Genomic DNA, 12,187 nt, shown 5'->3' with positions numbered 1-12,187 from the left:
GGATAAGGTCTCCGTGTATTTTTTGATGTAATATCGCAAACATATATACATGTATTGTATGTCTTTTAAATTAGTTTAGCGGGTTTCCTTGAAAGTAATTTTGTGTGTTTATTTACGAGACAAATAGCTTCTTCTTAAATAAAGAATGTTTCATTGTCAATATGTGTGAACTTTATTTATTTTTACATTATATTAATAGTCTGGCATTTTAATCTTTTGCCCGCCATATTAAAGGCTCCTAATGCCTTTGTTTAAAATTGTGGTTACCACATTTTCCGTTATGGACATGAAATACATTAATTTCTTGTTAAATCCTGTTTCTGATAATTACTTTCTAACATTTGTAAAAGGTTTGAATATTGCTGAATATACTAGAATGTTTCATTGAAACCATTGTTTTGTTATTACCCCCTTTATGGCTCTAACTACAACAGTTCATGTGCATAGCATCTATTTGGAAAGCTGTTCCATCTGTTTTTAAGATTTAAATTTAAAGCATTATGGACCTTTAAGTGTGCAAAGATAATAGCTGTTACCTGTCCGTGACCCGCATTCAATCACCTTTCAATGTTTTGCGGTTTTGTATTTTTGGTTTAAATACATCAGGTGTATTTAGAGTATTCTCTTTAGAGTAAAACTTTACGTTATGCGTTCGAGAAATTCCAGAATTGATAGTATTCGTAAAGCCACGAAATATAGATATTCGAAAATAAGTATTTTGATAAAAAACAAAAACAAAAAGAGGCCAAAAAGCATGGTTCTTTGAGATCACGGAGTCCATTTAATACCGATGTAATAGTGTTCCGCTTAAGCCGGTGTTAGGGGGCGTGAGAGGTGTTGCACTTTCCATTACATCTCGTGGACAGGCTCAATCAAACCAGTCTACTACTATTTTTCTTGGTTTCATTCTGTACTTGCAAAGGATCTTCTTACAGATTTTATTGTTATAACACGGCAGGGACCGTTCATAAACTTTTTAATTCTGAAACTTAAAGGCGTATGCTAGAATTCCCTGTATATGAGATGGGCAAAAATTTTCCCAATAACAGAATTTCTTTCAACTTTGGATATTGAAGGACAATCATCTAAGAAACAAAAAATGCAATAGAAATCATAGGTCACCGAATTCGAAAAAGAGTTATCTGCCCTTGAAAACGTCATTTTTTGGGGAAATGCCGTTTTCAAGGGCAGATAACTCTTTTTTGATACCGGTGACCTATGATTTTTATTGCATTTTTTTGTTTCTTAGATGATTGTCCTTCAATATCCAAAGTTTGAAGAAATTCTGTTATTGGGAAAATTTTCGCACCAAATTCTAGCATACGTACTTAAGACATAAGAACGGCAATCATTCAATTATTGAGTACACATTCATAAAAAAAGTTTCATTACAGTTTGTTATAACTATAAATTTATGGAGCAAAGAGTAGAATTAGCTCTTTAAAGTCTTAAGTATTAGACGTTAAACGTTGATTCTATCATAAAACTGCTGTTCTTATCACTTTTCGGGGATGTTTTAACAGGAGAGAAAACGTGTGTTAACAGAGAGATTCTCGCGCTCGCGTGCTGTTATAACACCTTTTTATATATGCGCGTTCCGTGGCAAAGCGTAAACGTCATTCGGCCCCAAAATGGATAATTCAAAACGAAATGACGTCAACGTTAAAAACAACTTAGACATTCCCGCGCATTTGGTGGAAAATTAATGACGTTGAGAGACATTTTATCCATTTATCAGCAGTTTCTACGCGTTTTATGCAAGAGTAGCGTTAGCGCATGTTCATTTCGTGTTATAACATTTGCAGAATAACACGAAAAAACATGCGTTATCCCTACATAAATAGACAATAGATGTATGAAATTCATCAAAGATAAAGCCTGCTATAAGAAGTTTGTAAGTCAGTAAATTTTTACCAAAAATACTTAAATGTACTGTTTAAGTGAAAATATCGAGTGTGGTAATTTTCTAACGAAGAACATTTCCCGCAGTAAACGCAGACACGAAAACACAGCTCAATTTTTCTCTTTTCTATTGAGATAGAATTTCGTTGCTGTATTTAAAATATAGATCATTCAATTTGATTAAATAGTATATTATATTTTATAATAAGATTGAAATATACAAGAAGCAATACCAAAAATATATGAGCTGCGCCATGAGAAAACCAACATAGTGGCTTTGCGACCAGCATGGATCCGCTCAGTCTGGTCAGGATCCATGCTGTTCGCTAACGGTTTCTCTAATTGCAATATGCTTTGAAAGCGAATAGCATGGATCCTGACCAGACTGCGCGGATGCGCAGGCTGGTCTGGATCCGTGCTGGTCGCAAAGCCACTATGTTGGTTTTCTCATTGCGCGGCTGATATAGAGCGACATGAGACCCGTTACCGTTGGACCCAGGAACATGTGTGTTGAGAATTTTTATTCTATTAGTTTGTAAGCTTATTCATAGTCACCACCCGGCAGAATCTGATGTGGGCAACTCCTTCACAATACTGTTAGTTAACTTTAGTTATAGGTGAGTGCAAGACACAGCAGACGCTCAAATTTATGAAGCTTTCCTGGTTCTTTAGCGTGCCAAATGTAAAGCACACATACATGGGACTCTTATCTAAGTGTTAGTAATTTTAGTTTGATGTGAGAGGGCTCGAACTCACGATCCCTGGTTTCGCAGTCAGACAGTATTAACACTGAACCGTTGCGTGCCATATAGGCGAGCTATGCAAAGGAACACGAGTTGTTGCGAATGACGTCATAACAAATGTATACGAACTCCCGCCCTATATTAAACGCTGCCGTCACAAAATACCACAGTATGACCGTTTCAATCATTACCATTTTCAATGTTTTTTTCCCCATTATATCAGGTACATTAGCTTAAAATTTCTGAAAAATACCCCCCCCCCCCCACACACACACACAAAAAATGTTTTAAAAGTCCTAACATCAAATGATAAGAAAAAACGATTTTATCAAAATCTTGATAAAATATTTGTGGTGACAGAGGTCTCTTTACCGTAAGGGGAGACTACTGCGCGGAAAATTGCCAATCGAGCGCGCTGACCTTTAGATAAATCGCACCAGGTCTCGGGGAGGTTGACAGAACAACAAAGCTTAAGGGAAAATCTGCGGTTCCACCCGTGCAGAAGGGCACCTGTCTCTTCTTCCAATAGACAGAGCAGAAGCACCTGGATCTTCCTCCGATATACGGAGCAGAAGCACCAGGATCTTCCTCCGATATACGGAGCAGAAGCACCTGGATCTTCATACGATTTGAAAATAGAACAAAAAGTAATAAATGAAATGAATGCTGAGTTTAAGTGCACCTAAGGTCATGCCGATAATGATACGTAAACCACTGAATATTGAAATGAACATTTAAATATACTTAGTAGTGGATAAACAAAAGACAACTGGCATCGCAGATAGAATGTAGAAAGAGGAAGGGTTTCGACTGGCGTTATCGATTGCTTTTCCTTTCTCAAAAACTTGTCCAATCACATTAAAAAGATATTTGGTCAGATAATATCTATTTATAAATGTAGAATTCCAAGGTTGCGAGAGAATTCAGGTTGCGTTCAGCTAGATTTTTCCTAAAGATAGAATTTCTTAAATGTTTCAATGCTGAGATAACATTGATAAAATTATGTACAAAGGGATAGAGTAATCGAACCAAACGGAATCTTATTCAAGAGCCTCCAGGGTTAAGATCGCTGACCTGACCCCTTGCCGACGATGTTGGTTCGGAAGCTCGCCTCGGGTGTTAAATTCGTCATCATCTGAGGAAGTCATTCACCTGGGTTACAGCAGGTTTTAGTGGTTCTACCAAGGCACGCGCTTATGCTTCAAATAATTCCTGAAAGGGCACCTGGGTCTTTCTCTCGCCATTAAAAAGTGGAAGTATCGAAATATGACCTAAACCATGTCGTTGTGACTTTAAACCCAATAGATAAACAAAGTTCTTTCTGATTCACTTTATTCACATATTATTTATAACTACATATACTCACAAATGAAATAACTTAATTAGTTAAAAAAACTATTTAAAAAATAAATAAAATCGCTTGTTATACATATGGAGGTATGGCAGTTTAAAACGCGTGTGTGTAAACATACCAGTACGCGACATGTATTTAAGTGGGTGTTCTATATAAGTTTCGGGTATTTTGTAGCACTCCAGATTTTAATTTGATAATTTAATTTCTTTGTGTCTTTCATGTATACATACATAGTGTACAAAAAACGCGGAAGTTATGTATAACTCTTTTCTCTTCACAACACTTTAGAAGCTGATTAATAACTTGAACAGTTTTCCTGTATACTTTCAGTTTCTATTGGATTTATTTCATTTCAAAGTGTACTTTCGAATTTAAAATTAATTTTTGTTTGCTCTAAAATCTAAGTGAAACAATGGCACTGACGGGCCCCGTGGAGACCCCTGTCACCTTTAACACGATCTATGAGGTGGACGATCTGGTCAAATTTCTAACCAAATGTCAGATGGATTTGGACACAAGGTTCGATGTGATAAGCGGGATGATAAAGAATATTGAGCTGAATGAATGCGGACATATTAGGTTTGATAATATAAGAAGAATGCTGGAAAACGCGGTGACGCTTTGCGAAGACATTGCGCTTTCTATGGGGAAATTTACAAAAGGCTTGATAGAGGTATGTAAATTACTAGTATATATATTTGAGAAAAAAAACAAGGTCAAAAATACGGCAGGAAAAACAACCTTTACAATAAGACTATTTATTTTTTCAATCATTTTAAAGTCGTAACGACGTCGTAATTAAGCCGTTACATGAATTTGACAATTCTGAAAGTGTAATAAAGCTCTGACTTTGACGTCGTTTAATTATAAGAGACGTTTGGCGAACTTTGACGTTACTGCAGGAAAAGCTTTCTTGTGATAAAAAGAATATATCATTTGTGTCTTTCCACCATTGAATTTATTAAACATGTTGAATAAAATTGATAAATTGCTCGACAGAGTTTTGCAGTTTATCATTTTATTCAACTCGTTAAATAAATTCAGCATGAAAAGACACCCGTGTTATATCCTCTATTTAATATGTCACACTTAGAAACAAAGAAAAAAAAATCACTGAATGTTTAACTAACGTACGGTTATTTGCACTGGGTGTTGATTTAATCGCGATTAAGCGGAAAATCTCAATGATAAATGGCTTTATATGAACCCGCGATATTCTATAAATAAATCCAAACGGGTTACGCTGGTATCATTTTAGCATTGTTCATCCAAGTTATCAAAGTTTAATTGTATTTGGGGTAGTAGTTGCAATTAACAAAAATAGCCACATTTCATTGTTCAATCATGCGTTCCAGTTATATCGATGTTGGTGAAGTAGAAACTGACTCCGAAATTCGACACCAATAATCTGTGGTTCCCGCGTTAGGCTCTTCAGTATAAATGTAGTTGGGCCTTAACCATTACCCTGCTAAATTTATATAATGAACTTGCCCATCTTTCAATTTGGACAGTTCCATTAACTGTTAAAAAGTGTATTTACCAAAAATGTACTGACTGATTGGTGAACAGTACAGATCTTCACTTGTCGCAAAGGCAGCATCAGTCGTTTCCAGCACGGTAAGGGTTAATGACCACCGAAAGTTAAAACTCAAAGCCAGCCTATGGGATATACCCTTGATCCGGCATAAGCATTTTAAAGTTCTGTCATGAAAAAACGTCAATTCGTGTGTTGATTTCATATTGACATAATCAAGTAAGCAAAGGTAAATGAATGTAGGCTTCCTTCGTATGACTCAGACAGAAGCTTAAAGTAACACCATTAAAACAACAAAAGCAAAAAACAACAACAACAAAAAGCAACAACGACAATAAAAACAGGAAAAGCCACTTTCCGAATATGAAACTGGAACTCAGAGCCCCTGGACGCACAAATGACTAACACACGCACGAACGCACGCACGAACGCAAATACACACACAGCGGACATACAAGGACAAGGCAGACAAAGGAAATACACAAGGATAAACAAACAAATAAAGTCAACAGTGTGCCAGCACTTTGGAACGATCAATTGCAAAAAAACCCCACCACTTCACTATTTTTTCTACGATAACAGTTATCGTATATTTCTGTCAGTGGGACTTCATTAGATAAGCTTGAACATAGTATCTTAAATACACACGATTTTCTGAAAAGAAAGATATACGATACTGAAACGTTATATTGCATTATAACAAAAACCTTGAATTAATTGCCTCTCAATTTCATAAAAAAATTACATATTGTAAGTATGAATATCAAGAAGAGAATGTCTTTACTTTCAGAAAAAGCTAATCAAACGTAATACAAGTTTGCCACAGCTGAACATAAAAGGCAATTCCATGACTAAAAATCGTAAGTATTATTTTTTCCATTTTCATTACAAGTTCTTGCATTCTCTATATGATATTGTCGTCCTCCAATACATTATACTGTGAAGTATACGACGACTCCTAACGTAATACTGTGATTGTGAAGTACACGACTCGAGTATTCCTAACAGGATACTGTGATTTTAAAGTACACGACTCGAGTATTCCTAACATGATACTGTGATTGTGAAGTACACGACTCGAGTATTCCTAACAGGATACTGTGATTGTGAAAGTACACGACTCGAGTATTCCTAAGTGATACTGTGATTGTGAAGTACACGACTCGAGTATTCCTAACAGGATACTGTGATTGTGAAGTACACGACTCGAGTATCCCTAACAGGATACTGTGATTGTGAAGTACACGACTCGAGTATTCCTGACAGGATACTGTGATGCCTTAGTGGGACTGAATCCCATATACTTGAAAATATTATATATCAGTTGCCTGACCAGACATTGAGTTCGGCAAATCAAATTAGTAAAGACAGTAATTTGATCCAATTTACAGAAGTATGAAGGTATTTTGTTCTCAATTACAGGAGACAGTGGAGTAGCATCTGATCAAGGTAAATCAAACAATACAGTTTTAAAATTATCATTCTAACATGGCTCGATTTGATTTCCAGTTAAACAAAGAAGAAAATCAGGCTCTATATATCCTGCGATAAACAACGGTTGACGCGCGAGAGCATTATGACGTCAATTATGACATCAAATTGCCGCATGACGTCTGATACATTGCTCTTCGCGTAAATAAAGTCCAGCATAATATTTATTTAAATATATCAATGAGCATGTCAGAATGAAAACAATCAAGGCCTTCTTGTGATTTATCGTCTGATTTACCACGGTTCATCGTTCAGATGCTTTAGTATTTAACCACTCGGGATACGCCCTCGTGGTTCAATTCCTACGCATCTGAACTCTGAACCGTGATAAATCAGACGATAAACCACGCGAAGGCCTTGATTATTTGTTAAGTATATAAAGGCAAAAAAATGACAAAGGGTGGCTTTACAATTTTAATAATGTCCTGGCACCGGGCGGGCATATCTTCAGACACAAGCGCCCATGAAAAAGCATAATGACATAGAAAACTTACTGTTTTTACTCATCTCTACACCCTTCTGGGTGACACGTCTCTATAATGGTACAGACAACTTCACAATTTTAGTCTTGTATGTGATCAACGAATAATGTCTGGTCTTTTTATGTGTCAAAAGTGAAACTGGTTGAACACGTTCTTGTATTGATAGTCATAAGCCGTAGTTACAAAAGTTGTCGTCTATTTCATTTTGAATGACGATGAATTATGCTCCACGGTTTCAGGTCTACCTTTAAGTTGCCATTTTTCTTCGTTTTGCCAATTACCTAGTCCGTAAATTGGTCAACAGAACGTCTTAGCTATCTCCAGCAAAAACAGGGAAGTGTCAAAATATTTCCTTGTCATGAACACTCATTAAGCATAAAATGTATATACACTGTTACATATTTGAATCTGCTGAAATATAACCCAACAAAACAAAAAGTTCTACATGTTTATGGCAATTTCACTTGACACGACTAAGCCACTGCGTGAATCCAAATGCCTTTGTTCGAGATCAGCGTCTTTCTTTTTTAGCATCTTCAAGGTGGAGTTTGGCCTCAGATATATCATTTCGACAATCAGCAAATGTAAGTATTTTTTTTGTTTAAACTGATAAACCCGATACTCTTTTATTTCGCATTCCTGTAAAATTCGATCCTGTAGAGTTAGAATGCTGTATCATAATACTGTTTTATCTCCATATTTTCCGTGTTATCTAAAAGTCCTTCTTTAAAATGCTAATACCAATTTTGAGTCTATATTAACATTTCACGTTTCAATTCTGTTTTGTAAGCAATCAATACTTTTAAAACTAACATACAATTTGCAGCTAAAAATATGTTTGTCTTTTTCAAAATCTTAGTGTTTGGAAACTCTATGTAAATGTTATCAGATGCAGTTTCGTAAGCTCTTCCGGTTGACAAAATTTAGGTAGACCACAGCTCAAGATATTTTAGTGTCAAATACAAGGCGAGTCGTGATTGTTGACTTTTACCAGTACGCCAAAGGTCATACGCCGTGTACCGCTGATTCATGTGTGGATGATGTCTGAAACTTCAAGAGAACAGGAGAATATTAGGAAATAATTATGGATAGCATTTTCTGCTTATCGTGTACAACTAAAATACAGTTGTACCATTGAAAATATGTTTATCTAACAAAATGAACAACTAGTTTATTAGGGACAAAGTATATTTCTGGTCCCTCGTTATAGTCATGCTAATATTTGTCCACGCTCTTAATTTTTACAATGTACGAATGCGTATTTTTCATGAAGCATCATAACATATTGTGTTGAACAAATAACCTTTTGATTTAATTTAAGTAATACCAAATGGAAACTTTCAAACTTTAATGTTATTTATTTATTTATTTTATTGGGTTTAACGCCGCACCGATACAATTATAGGTCATATGGCAACTTTCCAGCTTTGATGGTGAGGAAGACCCCAGGTGCCCCTCCGTGCATTATTTCATCACCAGCGGGCACCTGGGTAGAACCACCAACATTCCGTAAGCCAGCTGCATGGCTTCCTCACATGACGAATTCAACGCCCCGGGTGAGACTCGAACTCACATCGATGAGGGGAAAGTAATTTGAAGTCAGCGACCTTAACCACTCGGCCACGGAGGCCCCGCTTTAATGTTAGGGGCACGCCTCCGTCACAAGCGGGTGCCCTTTTCATACAACCAACGGCCTTCTGCATACCAGTAGTGAACTATAAAGAAGTCTATATGTTTCGATGGAAGTTGAATCTTGCAAAGTGATAACATTATTGGTCTTGTCATTTTTACTTCATCGTGTATTTTTCAATGACTATATTTTTATATTTCTTTGCAGCGCCTATCAGTATTTGATGAGGAATTGTCTGAGGCTAAAACTCAAAGGCAAGTTAGCTTTGGTCTCATGACACCAAGTTCGTCAACAGATGTCTTAGAGGAACACAAATGCGTAGACGTCGAATCACTTCCGGCAGAAACAAACGAAAAGTCACATCCGGTTGACACAAACAACAAATCACTTCCGGCAGACGCAAACGGCAATTCAATTCAGGCCTTAAAGCAAAACATGAGCAAGGTGTACGTTCATTTAATACCAGCTGACCCTACAATGGACCTCTCAGCTGTGCTGACAGAGTTGTTGAACTTGTCATTGTCCTTGGCCCCTGAAAATGTGAAGCTAGAGTTTGTGACGTCAGATGCATTCACTGGTTTACCGTCTCGCAATGTATCTACATCTTCCGATAGTCAAAATTCAGGGCGGAATCGTTTCAAATCATCTAATGAATCGTTAAGTGTATTAGCATTCAACAACTTGTCAAGGTTTGCTGTTGAAAACTCCGACATTTCTGATGAAGACAACCGATCTATCAGACTAGTAAGTGTGAATTTTTAATTCAGTTTTGGACATTCGACAGGATAAATATATTAAACAGCTGTTCTTTTTATTATTTAGTTTAAGACATTCGACAGTATATTAAACGGCTTGCCGATTTAGTATCAAATATATGATAGACAGTCTGTCAATGTTGTAGCTTACACTAGGGCCCTTTCAAAATGTCTTTGGCCAGAACGTTCTTGAAATTACGTGTAGTACAATTCAGAAGAATAGTGTATAAGTGGATTTATGTTTAGGCCAAAGCTCGCGAAGTGCCAATTTCAGACGTTTAACGAGCAGAAATGTGCGAAAATCGCCGGAAACGGAAGTGCCAATGCCAAGTTTGCTTTAATATCTACCTGGCTATATTGACATGTCTTAGTTAACGTGGAAATTTACGCCGGCTGCTGTTTTCACGTATTTATTACTTTCGCGAAAATTTCAACGTTGCAAACTTTTCCACATGAAAAGTAGTATGCGGGGATCATATCATTTATTTGCTTATTGTATCTGCACTACGTTTTCTTTCAGATCTCCAGCTCGGATAGTGAAACAAGCGTCAAACGGTATCACCTAAAGCCAGTTATTGAGAAAAAGTCCGTGGAAACACAAACCGAATGAAAAGGGTACACGATGATGATTTGGTACAAGAAGGGATTCGTGTTTATCTTGAAAAAGGCCTCACTGAATAAATAGTGAATAACTTTCAGAAGATACAGAAAAATCCCATCCATATGGTGATTTACACAGGAAGCGCTGAGTGCGGTTTGGTAATGGCGAAGAGTTACTTGTTGAGATAGGCAAATTTATATGCACTCTTTTATAATCAATTCTTTGGTGTGTGTAGTAGTAGTAGTTTTATTTAGCACAAGTGTACATAACATGCCAAATTTAAAACAAATGACAAATTGATGCATAATGATACATATAACAATGGTGAAATTGATCAGACTAGAAATATGGCATGACATAGATAAATTATATGAAATAAATGCCATGTAATGCACATTATAAAACAAGAAGAAAGAAAGGATTCCTCTTATTTCCAGTGTGTGTGTTGTGGGGGGGGGGGGGGGGGGGGGGGGGGGGTTAAGAGGGAGAAATGCCTAAAAATAGGATTTTTTTATGTAACAGCTATTGTTCAGTAACGCTGAAAGACTTTAAAAACAAGTGTTGAAGAAGATATCGCAGCTATTCAAAATATTTATTGGATCGATTACACAGTTCTGAAGCATGTATTAAGTATTAATAATATCATACAGAGGATATTTGTTGGTTTCAGTGTTAAATTGAAATATCTTAAATGAGTGTACGCCAGATGCAATATTTTCACGAGTGACATAACTACAACTGAAAATGTACGGCATGATATTCATGTGTGAAATATAGTTCGATCTTGCATGTAGAAGAAACATTTTTTTCTTTTGATATTAATGTTTTGCCTTAATGTACCCATCTTATAGCTTCCTACCAGTGAAAAATATGTTTGATATTTTTCACTGTGGAAATACAAGATATTTTTCACTCTAATGTTTCAACAATTCACTGAAAAAAGCTACATGTATATATACAAAATGCTCAGTTGCTAATGGTGATTTGAGAAGACGTAGGCTTTACATTTGCTACATTAAACTTAAGATATGGTGTTTATGAGTGAATGATATTTTGATTTTACATGTAAAACAAACGCATTTTCTTTCTATTAAAATGATTTTTACTAAATGTATCAATTTTATAATTTCTTACCAGTGGAAAAATATATTTGATATTTTTCACTGTGAAAACACCAGATATATTTAACTCTAATGTTTCGATAATTCACTGAAAAACAAGTAAAAAATGCAGAATTCACAACTGCTAAGGCTGATTTGGGAACACGTAGGTTTTATATATACATTGTATCCTAAACAAAACTAAATTTGCAACATGTGTAGGATGAATAAAGGCCCATACTCCTCAACGTTCAAAGTCTGATAGACTTAGGCTACAGAACAGCATTCAGTTTGCCATAACTTTGTTTATAGCCAATTTATACTGATGAAATTTTAAGTACCTGTCTGTACCTTCAGATCAAATACTCACGCAAAGTTTCATTACAATCTATGCTAAATTGACACTGACAGAGCAAAATGAAATTTAAGCTTTCTGAAGTGAAACAAAAAAAAAAAAAAAAAAAAAAAAAGAAAGGTAAGGGTATATATCCCGGAAGCACAGAGCATCCCAAACACACCCATAGAGTGATGCATCGCAAAGTAGGCCCACAACAAGAAACGGAACTGTAACGGAAAATTATAGCAGACGAATTAC

General features: G+C 36.0%; 1 protein-coding gene across 2 annotated transcripts; it reads left to right on the top strand.

The window, feature by feature from the left end:
- The first annotated feature begins 4,041 nt into the window (after positions 1–4,041).
- On the top strand, positions 4,042–10,959 carry LOC123542111 (uncharacterized). Of its 2 annotated transcripts, XM_045327765.2 has the most exons (6): positions 4,043–4,672; positions 6,324–6,393; positions 6,956–6,982; positions 8,038–8,090; positions 9,344–9,880; positions 10,412–10,959. In XM_045327765.2, exons 1-6 carry the CDS (start codon positions 4,412–4,414, stop codon positions 10,499–10,501), a joined length of 1,038 nt encoding a protein of 345 aa, XP_045183700.2. In that variant the 5' UTR covers positions 4,043–4,411; the 3' UTR covers positions 10,502–10,959. The 2 variants fall into 2 exon arrangements, with proteins under 2 accessions (XP_045183701.2, XP_045183700.2); XM_045327766.2 differs by lacking the exon at positions 6,956–6,982 and having other exon boundaries at positions 4,042–4,672.
- The last annotated feature ends 1,228 nt before the right edge of the window (positions 10,960–12,187 follow it).

Source organism: Mercenaria mercenaria, chromosome 19 (genome assembly GCF_021730395.1).
Source record: "Mercenaria mercenaria strain notata chromosome 19, MADL_Memer_1, whole genome shotgun sequence".
Classification (NCBI taxonomy): domain Eukaryota; kingdom Metazoa; phylum Mollusca; class Bivalvia; order Venerida; family Veneridae; genus Mercenaria; species Mercenaria mercenaria.
The sequence above is the reverse complement of the archived record's forward strand: the minus strand, read 5'-3'. Positions and strand labels throughout refer to the sequence as shown.